A 14,359-nucleotide genomic window follows, 5' to 3' on the forward strand; every position below is an offset into this window, starting at 1 on the left:
GGTGAGCTAAGCGTGGGCAACATAGTGAGACCCTGTCTCTACAAAAATAGAAAAATAGCAGGGTGTGGTGCTGTATGCTTGTTGTTCCTGCTACTTAGGAGAGGCTGAGGCAAGAGGATCACTTGAGTACAGGAGTTTGAGGTTACAGTGAGCTAAGATGACAGTACTGAACTTCAGCCCAGGCAACAGAGCAAGACTCTGTCTCAAAAAAGAAAAGGATATCTCTAAGTACTTTAGTATTAATATCCATTTTAAAAAGGCAAAACAGACTAGAGGTGTTTATGGATTCATAGATCTATATTAAAAGTATAAAAACAAAAGCAAATAGAAAGATACACTTCAATTTTAGAACTGTGGTTACTTCAAGGGTGGAAACAGCAACTACAGTAAGATATTAACATTGGTTAAATGTGGGGTGTTGATATATAAACATCTACTGTATTATTCTCTATGTTTTTGTGTTTGAATATTTTCCTAATAAAAATGTTAAAAATTAATAATGTTAATACAATCTACTCACCATTCTCTACACTTTCCCATTTTTTGCAGTTATTTATGTTCCTACCTATTAAAATTCTGCCCTTCCTTTAAAAACTGACTGCAGAGTCAATTACCCTACTAAATAAACCCTGATCATTCCAGGGTGGACACTTTTTCACTTACATGCTTAAAATACATTTGTGGTCTATATTTACAGCATTTATCACTTGGTATTTTCTACATAATTATAATATATGTCTTATATTTCTCTAATAGACCACAACTATATAAGAACCACCTGTATGTAAGTGGGATTAGTCATCTGATTTATTGATTTACCTATCTTCAAAAATATTTACCTCTCTCTATCTTCTCAAAGTCATCGTTTTAAACATGGCAGGTATTTGATAAATGAATCAAAAGAAAGAAACTAAGAATTTAGTACTGATTCTATAAATACAATGTTTTCACCTAGTATTATCCTTCATTCCTAGATACCTGTGATATCCAAATTTATAAAACCTCATTTCTTAAGAATACTGCAGAGGCTAAAAAACAATAAGGTTAATAGGCAAAGGATGACCAATTTATTTATTCCTTCTTCCCAGATCTGTAATTTATCTGGGCTATTTTCTGGTATAAGTTCATAGAAGGTGGTCTTTATTTTCCTTTAGAAAAATATTTTACATAATTCTACTTTTGTAAGCTGTACACATCTCTGACAACTATTGAATGGTACCCCATGATGAATTAGTATCTCCAAAAGGCACTAATGGAGGCACCAGTAATTTTTTGAAATGTCTTTGGAGACACTTCACAGTCCCAAATTACAAGAAATTGCTTCTTTCAAGGTTAGTTTTAGTCTCTAACTTCTTAAAAATTATATTTATGTAATTCCTTCTTCAAATTATGTCTCTGGCCACCTGTGTTCAAATTTTAAAATGTACTTTGTAAGGAGAAAATTCGAACACACAAACATATTTTTCCAAAGTTTCTTTTCAAAATGAGAAAAAAAACACATGGGGAATAATTTTGAGAAAATTTTGTGTTTCTTCTTAAAGCAATTAGTCAATTTGAAAATAGTCAATTTAGAAAATAAATACTTTGATCTCTTAATTTGTTTCATAAAGGAGTGTGGTTAGTCAAGGGCTAACCACAGAACTCAACAATTCCTAAACAGGTCCTAGTGAAAGCTCTAAATATCCCAAAGTAGGCAGCCATTTCCATGTAATTCCTACTTTAAGAGCCCCCAATTCTACAAGAAAGTTTTGTCAAATATGGGAGCCTATGAGATACAAAGTCACTGATACCATGAATCTTTAAATGAATAAAACATAACAATGGCAAGAAAGTAGAGGCAGTTAAATAGCAATTATCTCAAATACTGTAATTTGTACAATCTACACAAAGGATCCATACAAAGAAAAGAACTCGAATCTAAACAAAAATGCCTTTTGGGAAAACTTGGATTTAATTACAGACAAAAGAAAACTGACAAAGGATTTCTATCAAATTAAAAGAAAAACTGATTTGCTGAATACACATTCTATAATTACCTTCACTCAATTAGATTCAACCAAAAAAAATGAAATACTGGCCTGAAAGAGAAATCTATGCAAACCATATTTGCTCATTAAAATCCTACTTATTTTAAACAACAACCTCAAATAACAAGGCAGAGCTTCGTGGCACTTAGGAATCAATGAAATCCCCAAGGAGCTGCAGTAGCATGTGCACCACATCCACCAAGAGGGCAAATGTGTCTCCTTTTGCATTAAAATTGATTCTCTCATTGAGCACCTGCTTGGAGCCAGGTATTATGTTAACCACTAAGTATCTAATTATGATAAATACTGATATGGTCCCTGTCCTCACTGGACTTACAGTTCATTTGGGAGAAAGAGGCACCAAGTAAGTAAACACATCCAAATTACTGTTTTAAAACATACTAAATGCTAAGAAGGAAAACAACTGGGAACTACTTACAATAATAGGGAATTATCAGGGGCTTTAGATTAGGTGGTCAGGGAGGCATCTCTGAGGAAGTGGCATTAAGTGAAATATGAGGAATGAATATAATTTAGCCAAGAGAGTAAGGGGAAGCATTTTGAGCAGGGAAAAAAAAAGTGTATGAGACAGTCCCATAGGGAGGAGGAAAATGAAACTTCAAGGAATAAAAGCCAGTGTAGCTAGAGTATAGTGACTGTTGAAAAAGACTGTATCCTTGACCAAATTTTAGTTAGGCTCCTCTGAATCCTCTTCCCAATTAGGCCTTCATCTTTGGGCTTCCATGCGTGTCCATCTCTGCATTGCACAGTCTTAGCAAGAATACTGTCAAATGGGTTTAGCCAGAACTCCCCTCCCCTGGATATCTGATCAAATTCCTCATACCTCCACCCTTGGTATCTGATCTTCTTGGCCTGTCTTCAACAAGAATCCGATTAAAGTCTGTTTAGCCAGAATTTCCCCTTTCCCTTGACATTTGCCCTTATTTTCTAATCTCTAATCCCCAACCTGTCCCTTGGCTATAAATCCTCACTTGTTCTTGCTGTATTTGGAATTGAGTCCAGTTCTATATTGAGGTCTCTTTTCTCCTTTTGCTATAGTTCCTGAATAAAATATGTTTTTACCACTTTAACTACTGTCTAGCTCTGGTTTTCCTTAATATTGCATGGCGTGACAGCTAGAGAGGGAACAAAGCCAAGCCACATGGGACTTTGTAAGCCTCTAGAAGGACTTGAGATTTGAAAAATTTGCATATACTGGAATGGAGAAAAGACTAAAAGGCAGACAGGATATGGAAGCAAGAGTAAGACTTCCATTTTGGACATTTAAGTTTAAAAGGGTTGTGAGTAACTCAAGTGGCATTTTCAACTAGGCAGCTGGTAAGAGTAACCTGGAGCTCAGAAGGGAAGTCTGCACTAAAGCTATAAATTTGGAACCCATTAGCATTTTGACGGTACTTAAAGCCACAGGAATGGGTGCGCAAGAAGATTGCCTAGGATTGAAGACGTAAAAGTTAAGCAGAAGAGGAGTGAAAGAGTATAAATGTAACTAAAATGGAGACAAAAGGAAGAGAAAAATCAGGAGAGCAGTGACATGGAAGCAAAGAAAAGATAAAGTCTCAAGAAGGAAAAGATGGCAAACCATGTGAAATGCTGCTGAGATACCATGTAATGGTAGCTGTAGAGTACCATGTAGGCAGAATCTTATGCCAAATGGATACTCAGCATGAGTGAGTGCTACACCTGATTAGTAATATCTTCCTTCAGTGGCAGATGTGATTCTAGTGACAGACATGCCAGGTTTACCACCCTTGAAAATGAGTAGCCCAAATAATTGGCCTTAACAATATATAAACTATCAGACTCTTCTAATCAAAACTAAGCACTTTCTACCCATTTCACAAAAGTACCATTAACATACCTGAGAAGTACACTGAACTCAAGCTAGGTACATGTTAGGAAATTATACAGTATTTCTTAAACACTAATATAAAAGTATAAAATCACACCTCAGAAATTGGTATCTGTTTTGCAGGATAGACTAAAGAGATCATAAGCTTTCATTTTTAGGAAAATTCAAAACTTTCATTTTATCCATTGCACTAGGATATGGTCTAATGTAGCTACCATTTCACAATCATAACCAGCAGCCAAAGACAAATGTTATTACTTAATATTCCTATACAGAGTTTTACTCTGAAGTTTTATACTTAGGGAATAGAATCCAAAACTACTGTTCTCATCTGACATTAATTTCCCAATTATAAAAAGCAAAATCTTAACTGCCCAATTTTCTTAAGAAATATTATTTTTATCTAGCCTAATTTCAGTAAAGCTACAGTAAAGAAAATTTAAAGCATGCTTCTGTTATAACGTAAAATCCAAGCACTAACTCTAAGTTAAACAGTTCTCAAAGTATTGGCCAAGGACCTCTACAGGATTAGAGGGAGGTTCCTAAGACCCTTTCAGGAGGTTTGCATCAAAATCATCCTCATAATAATACTAAGACATTATTTACTGTTTCATTCTCTCATGAGCATACAGTGAGATTTACAAGAGGTATATGATAGTATAATGATATTAATATCATCGATCTATCAGCTAATATGGGTATCCTCATATTTTAAACATTTCTTAGTTTTCATTTACAATACATAAATATTATAAAGAAAACCCACATAAACAAAAGCTCTTTGAAGTCTTTAATAATTTTTAAGAGTGTAACCATAATGTTTGTGCCCTCATAACACCCTGAAATAAAAAAAAAAAAAAAAAAAAAGAGTGTAAGAGGGTCTTGAGACCAAAAATTTTGAGAACTACTGCTCCAAGTTTCTTTACAGCCATTATTTGGAATGAGTTTAAGCTTACCCTGACAAAGTATCGCATGATCTTGTTCTGGAAATCTCCAGGAGGTAGCAATAAATACAATAAGACTTCACACAAATCCCTTAGGAATCCTAAAAACAGAAAAAGTAGCTATAATAACATTATAAAATATAAATTCTCCACCTATTCTTGATATAAGATACATAAGAAAGGCAAAAATAAGCAGTTTCCTAGTTACACTGGCTTATTATTTAGTAATCAGTATATATCAGTGTTCATTAAAAATTCCATCGTTGGTCTCTACATAACTATTCAGTAACCGAACTAATATTTTTTTAATTCTGCTGTTCTAACCAGTTTTTTTCATCATAAAAAACTTCAATTATGAAAGTGTTTTTCCGCAAAACTGTTTTAGATGTACCATGTATTTTGCACTTCTACCACGAATTAATTATTTTTGCATACTTAAAAGTTATTTGCATATTAAAAATATACTTGTAATTCTTATTTCAAGAAAAAACTTCTACTATCTCAGTAGGCAATAACAAAGGAAAAGAGAGCATGCTCTTCTATTTTAGTGACTTAAGAGAGCTCAACTCACATAAAAGCACTCCACATCACTGTATCTATTTCTTACATTCTTAGTTATTACAGTTGACCCTTGAACAACAACGGGTCAGAACTGCTCAGGTCCACTTATACATGGATTTTTTCCAATACTGGAAAATTCGCTGGAGATTTGTGACAACTTGAAAAAACTCACAAATGAATTGCATAGTCTAGAAATATTGAAAAATTAAGAAAAAGTATGTCATGAATGCATAAAATATGCATAGATATTAGTCTGTTTATGTTAATAAACATATGTTTATGTTTACATTACCAGTAAGGCTTCCAATCAGCAGTAAGCTATTAGTAGTTGAGTTTTTGGGGAGTCACAATTTATATACAGATTTTTGTCTGAACAGGGGTCGGCACCCCCAACCCCCTCATTGTTCAAAGGTCACTTGTATTTCACAACAGTGCTAATGAACCAGCAGTGAAAAACTGAAGTGCATAATAAATGTAAAAAGAAAAAAAAGGAAAAAGAAGAAAGTAAAGGCAAAGGAAATAAAAAAGTTTAACACATTTCAAAGTCTAAGAAAACAATGTCCACAACTAAAAAAGCTTTTCTGTAGTTGCTCCTATGCTGACACTTCCTGGGAATAATATGCTACTGTTAATTTTAAAATGTGCAAATTAACAAAAACTTATAAACTGGGAAAAGACAACATCCTCGCTAAAATTTGTCTGGTCTGAACTCCTATCTGAACTCCTACAATTAAGACAAGTCCATTCAAATTTATAAATTTTACTTGAAATCATTATAATCATTTTCCTAGAAAATATTTTAGGGTAGCAGGTATACTCTTAAAATAGAAATAATAAATTCAAGGGGAAGAGAAATTACTATAGATCAAGAATGTAAATTTTCAATTGTAGAATGTTTGTGCTTGCTATATTTTAAAAGAAGATAGGTTAATTTTTAAAGATAACCTTGAAAAGAGAAAAAGAATCTAACTTCTACCTTAAATAGCTAAAAATTAAAATAAATTGTGCCTTTACTATGCTACCCTGTCCTATATAACAATAATTTTATCCTTAGATTTGTTCACTGGTTCTCCTAACTTGTCTCTAAACAGTTACTATACTCGAAAGAGTTATAATGAAAAGAAAACCTTCTTCATCTTTGGGAGAAGTGCACACTAGATCACGGCAAACTTCCTTCTCCATTTCAACTTCAACTTCAAAGAAGGTATCTATAAGATCTTCTGCTGTACCTAGCAAAGAAAAAAACAATTCAAGATATACAAAATGATAAAGGAAAACAGATTTTTAAATACTAATTTTCAAATGGAATAAAGACATTACCTTTTACTTGATCATCTTTCTCTGTTATTTTCTGCTGAGCTTTTCTGAATACACGTAGATGTGTGCCAAAATCATCTACAATGCGTGTAGTAAAATAAGGTTGCCAGTCTATTTCTTTTGACCTTATACAAAACATATTACATAAAAAGCAGTATGTAAATGCTTTGCAAAAAAAAAATAAGTTCATTTTAATGACTACTGACAGACAACATAATTATCAGAGACTGCAAATTTATACTTAGATTTTGTTCATTATTACATCTTAGCACTCTGTTTTAAAAAATCCAAAGTATATCAAATCTACTTCACTAAGTCTAATGATTTCATTTGAATTATTTTATGTGCCAAACCTTAAAAGTACTATCAAAATGCTTAAATAGGGAAAGAAATTAATTTTTTCTAATTAGATGTGAAATGAGTCTAACAACAGGTATATCACGCTATTTTTCAGCCCCAACATAAGAATACATAAGAGATGCAGAATAGTTTTGCTTGCTTTTAGGCATGTTTCAAACATTTCTTGGTTTCTTCTAAACCCTTTCTGAATTCTCCACATTCTTCTTTTTAGCTATACAACCCAAGTTTTGAAGCACATACCTCTGGTATGAACCTGGCTGATTTGCATATACTAGCAAATCATATACTTCAGCATATACTAGCACTTAAAAACATGACCATTAGAAATAACGTCCCACAGAAATGGTTTAAAGAATGATGTAAAATATCATGTGTACAAAAGCCTTTAGAATACCTACGAAAGAGGTGATTACTAATTTTACGAAGTTATCTAGTACTCTATCTCAAAAGCAACAAACCTCAAGAAACACTGCTTTTAGTACACCAGTGAAACAGATGACAAATAGAATATGTAACACAAAAACAATTTACATCACTCCTTGGACTGAGTAATATTTTTGAATAAACATTTTTCCAATGCTGTTTTTCTTAAAATAGTACTAAAATTAATTCCCCCTTTTAGGAACATATTGAGTATAAAACAGAGTCCATTCATGAAGGTGCTCGGCAATAGGGAAACCAAAAAAGTATACCGTAATTCATTATGATAATTACTCACACTTGTATAATAAAAAAATATAGTGAAGAAGTTGACTTGATTGCTGCCACTTTTTGAGAAGAAATTTTACAGTGATTGATGGTGATGGCATTGAAAAAATAACAGATGGCAGTTTTCAAATAAAAACACAAGCTACACTCATATACTAATTTTTTTTACAGAGAAAACTATGGTTTGTTGTATATATGCAAAGGAAAAGTGAACTGTAAGTACATGAATACCAAAACAAATCAACATAAAAAGATATCTCTGAGTTCAAGGATCTGAGGACCAGTTAATTAACATTATTTAGAATATAAGAGCCATGCATATAAGCATATAACTGAACTTGGTGACAATATTCAGTCTCAACATAAAACTTAAAATAAAAACTTAAAACTAGCAGTCTCTAGAATCCTTTGCCATTAGCTCATTTAATCCATAAAAATTTCATTCTAACAAATTTAGAAGAAAACAGAAAATATAATTTTTCAAGTTACATCTGTTCTGTTTCATAGTACAGTGCTATTTAATTTACTGAAATTTTCAAAATAAAATTTACCAATTTTAGAAGGCATTTTAAACCCATCTTGATTCATTATAGAGGATGTAATGACATTTAAAATGAGTAAATTTACCAAGCAATGAGAATACATAAAATTTCAAATATAGTTTTATATTTTCAATAAAGATGTATGTTGAGGGTGGGGGAAATAGAATAGGTATTCTATATCTCTACCCAAGGTCATTATTTTCCTTCTGCTTGACTCATTCCCATTGACTACATGCAAATATAATATAAATCTCAATTCAAGGAGCTTTCTAGATTAGGAAGAATAATAGTATGTGCCTTCCCATTTATAAATTAGAATATATACTAATAATTTCCAGTAGTTTGTCTTAACAAAATTGGGAAATACTTTGATGACAGTGAATTACTTTGTAAGATTATGGTGTATGGTAAATATGCAATAAATGCAATGTGAGTATGAATTGTAGAAAGTCATTAAATTATGTAATAGCCACATTTCTATTACATCCACTACATACCTCTCTATTAGAGCTCTTAATATCAATTATTCTAAAATTATGCCCACAGTCAAAGCTTTTCCATTTTGTTTAAAATATTCCTTCACATGATTCCTATTCTAGTAAAAACACTTGGGTTATTATATTATACAATGGATCTTATTACCGACACTTTCATTTTATTATCATTACTAATAAGCTGTCATTTCTTAAATTTAAAAATAAGAGAGCATGTTTCCAATGTGACCAAGAAAATAACTGATAAAACCAACCCTAACCTGAGTTAATAAAATTTATAGTAGGCCCCTGAAGCTTATAATATCTTGACAGAATGACTGCAGGAAAGAATTAAGGTTAACTAGGAATGCAAACAAGTAATGAAGTTTTAATTAAAGTACAAATGCAAAGCAAAACTATAAAATGTACCTCTCCAAACATAAATTTTGCCTGTCCTTATATCTAACGTCACCATCCTGCTTATCCATCTCCCACATCCACTCCAGTCTCCCCTCCATTCCAATTGCCATAGAGAAGAGTTATCTTTTTAGAAATATATGTACAAAATGATAATATAAAATGAGAGCTTTAAAACCCCTGCAGTAACTCCCCATTATCATTAGAGCTAAGCACAAATACACTCTCCAAGATCTTGCATACCTGAGCCCTTGCTTCTTTCCTCATCATCAATTTCACCCTCTTCCTTCTCTGTTCTGCAGATCCACATGCTTTCTTTCCACTTGACAAACTCAAACATGCCCCTTCTTACGTCAGTGCCTCTGGACAGACCATTCCCTCTGCCAACATTGCTCAGCCCTGCCCACTCTATACAAATTTCCCTTCCCTCCCCCACATTCACTGGACAATTCCCACTTATACTGTTTAGAGTTCATCTAAACGACAATTTCACATGGCAGCCTTCATTGACCACCTCCCTCCACTATTCCTTCAGACTAGATCTGGTCTCCAGTTATATATTCCAATAGTACCAGACTTTTAACTTTTTATAATACTTACAACTTGCAGTTAAATACTTTCGGGAAGGTATGGATCAACTGTGTCTGTTGTTTGTTTGTTTTTTAAAAGACAGAGTCCCCCATGTTGTCCAGGGTGGAGTGCAGTGGTGCAATCACAACACACAGCAGCCTCAAACTCTGGGCTCAAGCAATACTCCTGTCTTAGTCTCCCGAGTGGCTGGGACTACACACGTGCCACCACACCAAACCAATTGTTCTGTTTTATTCACAGTTGTATCCCTGGTGGCTAACTAATGAACACTGGGAGGTACTCAATATGTACTGATTTATTGATTCCTCTTTCAGGGTCAGAGCACTGTTTGTAACAGGTGCTTGGAGAATGGCTACATGAGGCACATACAACAGCTGCTTCTTTACTTCTTAAAGAGCTGAAAAAGAACATGTACTGAGAAGCTCTTTTTGCCCCAAAGCTACTTAATGCCAATGCCTTAAAAATGGCAAAGAGTGTCCCAAATATGTAGCTGAGACTGGTATTAATATTGTATCAATTGCCTCACTTGTTCCATCTATACTAAGTAGTGAACAGCTCATCATCAGTAATATATAACAATAACAAAATCGATTAAATGTTTCTGGAAAGAGCATCGGACAGGCACAGATGCCCTTGATTTGAGTAAAAGATGCATCATTTCATCAGCTATGAAATTCAGCAAGTCACATCACTTCCCAAGTTTGTTTTCTCTAAGGACACTTATAGCTTTGAGTCTGATTATATTAACTAAATAAAACAACACACACACACAAGGAGCAAGTTTACAAAAAGGTGGTAATTGGTCAATAGATATATCTAAATATTTTATCGAAAAAGGAAGTCATAACTGTATTTCATTTTAATGTAAATTATATAAATCTTTCGATGTAGGACTAAGAACTTTTCTTTGACTAAGGTTCCACTGAGTGGTATTAATGTGCTTTCTATCTGGAATAAACCACAAACCGTTCCAACACCGCAAAAGCTATAGTTTCCAGTTTCTTTAAAATGGCATGACAGCTAAAGACATTTCTGAACAAATCTGAATGCAGTCCTTTAAGACTTTCTCTCAACATTTCACAGTTGTATTCTACACACATAATTCAACTATAATCCTCAACCAGCTTTGAGTAATTCCAAAGCAAGTAACTTAAGTTTTCATAGAAACTACCTTGCCACATTCATATTTCTTCAATCTAAGTTATGATTTAATTAAACTATATGATTATGATAAAAAGTATAACTGGGATATACAGGCTCAGAAACAAATACAACTTTGATAATCCTTCTCCTTTAAATCACCAATGTTCAGTCACACCACAGATTAATTATACCAGATTTTCCAGAGGTGGGGCCCAGGCAACACACAACTGACTTTTGATAAGCCTAAAACTCAAAAGATGGAAACAGAAGTGGACAAAAGTAATAGAATGTAGTCTGTTAGCCTAGCCTTAATGCTAGGGGTATCAGTCATTATATTATACAAAGGGACTGAAGAACACTGGCTAACTAAACATCAGTTAAGAGAGCTTTCACTACAGTAGTACAGAATTGGTACCATTTCAAAAATAGCTTAAAATTTTGTTGAAGAAGCACATATACAAATAAGTAGAGATTAACTGATAATGCTGTAATTTATAGAGGCTTCATTAAGGTGGCTACACTTAAATGATGAATGAGTAGGATTTACATGGGAGAAGAAAGCATACAGGAATGAGTAAAGAGGAGAATGCGTATGCGATATATATGTGTGTGTGTATATACATGCACATGTACGTATATGCAAAGGTCATTCTGTAGATTTGCCTGACTAGGGAAGAGGGTGACCATGTGGCAGTAAAGGCAATTTTCACATTCATGGCGGAATACATTTCTGGAAAAGGTATCTTATATCAAAATTAATACAGTAAAACCTGCTTTTTCTCATAGAAACAATCCTATAATAAATGTTACGGTCCTGATGCCACATAAATTTTCCACAGAAATGATTACTAAAACCTTATTTAAAGACAGTAACAGGAGGAGCCAAGATGGCAGACAAGAAAAGCCGCCAGTCAAAATGTCTCTGCAAAAAAGACGAATTTTAGAAGAAAGAGAAAAAAATAAGCTAGCAGAGAAACATAGATCGGGTGAGGGTCGGAAGGAAGGGTGCCTGAAACTACAGGAGACTCCACGGGAAGACGCTGCAGAGGAGAACTGGAAGGAGAAAGGTCCCAAGAGGCTTGGAGACCAGCGACCAAGGGTAGGTAGAGAGGTTAACTTTCCCCTCCCTTGCATCTCGGACTGCTGGCGGGCTCCTGAGCGGCTGGAGAGACCTGCCGACACCAGCGCAGAGACGGCTGCCGCCAGTGACCGGTGGCCTCTTGAGGACTCAGCGCCAGGCTCCCAGCCCCCTCGGGGCACCTCCCCGGGCACAGACCCGAGCCTAGCAGCAGACCCCATGGTGCTCCATTCTCTCCTTCCCCCTCCCTACCCGTGGGTGCCCAGAGAGACAATTTAGCCATCACACAGAGGCATCTCCGAGGAACAGGACCTTTCCTTCTGGGGCCCTACAGCAAACTGAGGGGCACTTAGACTGCGAGTTCCCTACCTGCCAGCCCTCCCAGGTGCTACTTGCCTGGGGACTCCAGGAGAGGGGGGCAAATCCCAAGGTGGAGTGAAATTGATCCAGCTTGAGCACCCTGTAGGTGATTCAAGACCAGCACCCCTCCCCCTGGCAGGGTCAGGGATTGATCTCCAGGGCCCAGGGGACAGGCCTGCAGACCAGACCTCATATACCAAGGTCACAATCGCACTGCCACAGGGCACAGAAGAGAGATCTGTGAAAAAGCCTACTGAGGAGTGTGTGCCTTCAGGGGCAGATCAGCTTGCCAGAGCGGCAACCCTCCTCCCAAAAGAGGGCTGTGCACCCAGCTCAGGCTACAATCCTGGGCTGGGAACCTCCCAGACCACATCATAGCCAGGTGAAATCCATCGGCCTGAGGTCTCGCTTGCTGGCAGAGGCCTGGGAGAGACCATGGAGAGGGGGAAGGTGGAGGGGAGAGAGATCTGCTTCAGAGTGCGGGTCTTGGACAGCCCAAGCCCCCATGCCCAGACTTTCAGCTGAGTGAAGCCATTTCAGCCCCTCCCAGCAGGTTTGCACAGAAACAAAGAGCAGACCTTTGGCCCCTGCTAACAGCAGCTGTGGAGCCTGAGGGCAGGCTTACCCAACCGAGCCCCACCCAGACTCACTCCTTGTCCTGCCCCCACTGAGGTGGAGAATAAGGATAGCTCAGGCTACCATCCTGGGTAGGGAACCTCCCGGCTCACGTCACAGCCAATGGAGATCCATCGGCCTGAGGTCCTGCTTGCTGGAAGAGGCCTGGGAGAGGCCACGGAGAGGGGGAGAGTGGAAGGGAGCGAGACCTGCTCCAGAGTGCAGGTCTTGGACAGCCCCAGCCCCCAAGCCCAGACTTTCAGCTGAGTGGAGCCATTTCGGCCCCTCCCAGCAGCTCTGCACAGAAACAAAGAGCAGAACTTTGACCCCTGCTAACAGCAGTTGTGGAGCCTGAGGGCAGGCTTACCCAACCCAGCCCCACCCAGACTCACTCCCCCCACTGAGATGGAGAATAAGGACACACCTGGAAATCCCAGGGCCCCACCCACCACCTGAGGCACAAGAGGGCCTCTCTAGAGGAATAAGAGCTAGCTACAGGACCCAAAAACAGCACCGCAGCTCGCTCCTCCCTGCAAGTGCCACCTACTGACAGGGAGGTCATCCTGCACACCCTTTTACTGCATCTACTGATTCATCATAAAGGGTGTGGTCGAATCTCACCCACAAACACCACCTACTGGCTCAGAGAATAAACAGGGCGTGTCATTATCCAAACAAAAATTTAAAGGCAAGAAGGAACAACTGATCCAGATGGCAAGGAACCAGCGAAAGAATTCTGGAAGTATAAAGACTCAAACGGAAAGCACACCCCCAAGGAGGAACAACAGCTCCCCAGCAATGGACATTAACCAAACTCAGAACACTAAAATGACAGAAGAAGAATTTCAAACATGGATTGCAAGGAAATTGAATGATATCCAAGAAAAAATGGATAACCAACACAAAGAAACCACAAAAAAAATCCAGGACTTAGAAGAAAAATTCACTAAAGAAATTGAAATATTAAAGAAAAATCAAACTGATCTCCTGGAAATAAAGGACTTATACAGGGAACTACAAAACACCATGGAAAGTCTCAAGAACAGGGTAGATCAAACAGAAGAAAGAATCTCAGAGATTGAAAACAACTCCTTCCAATTAAATAAGTCAGTCACAGAAATCGAGCAGAAAATTGAGAAAAGAAATAAGCCTACAAGAAATGTGGGATTATGTGAAAAAACCGAACCTGAGGGTGATATGGGTTCTGGAAGGTGAAGAAGAAAACACTCAAAGGCTAGATAAGCTATTTGAAGAATTAATAGAGGAGAATTTTCCAGGCCTTGCTAAAAATTTAGATATACAGGTACAAGAAGCTCAACAGACCCCAGGGAGATTCAATGCAAATAGGAAGAC

General features: G+C 36.7%; 1 protein-coding gene across 1 annotated transcript in view; it reads right to left on the reverse strand.

The window, feature by feature from the left end:
• The window catches only part of SNX13 (sorting nexin 13), a 170,440-nt gene that overhangs the window by 90,308 nt on the left and 65,773 nt on the right, over positions 1-14,359 (reverse strand). Inside the window, exons 6-8 of the mRNA XM_012659398.1 lie at positions 6,723-6,844; positions 6,530-6,631; positions 4,854-4,942 (exon numbers count right to left, since the gene is read on the reverse strand). Coding sequence (XP_012514852.1) covers positions 4,854-4,942; positions 6,530-6,631; positions 6,723-6,844 — 313 coding nt within the window. The remainder of the gene's footprint in view (positions 1-4,853; positions 4,943-6,529; positions 6,632-6,722; positions 6,845-14,359) is intronic.

This window comes from Propithecus coquereli, unplaced genomic scaffold (genome assembly GCF_000956105.1).
Source record: "Propithecus coquereli isolate 6110/MARCELLA unplaced genomic scaffold, Pcoq_1.0 Scaffold61, whole genome shotgun sequence".
NCBI lineage: Eukaryota > Metazoa > Chordata > Mammalia > Primates > Indriidae > Propithecus > Propithecus coquereli.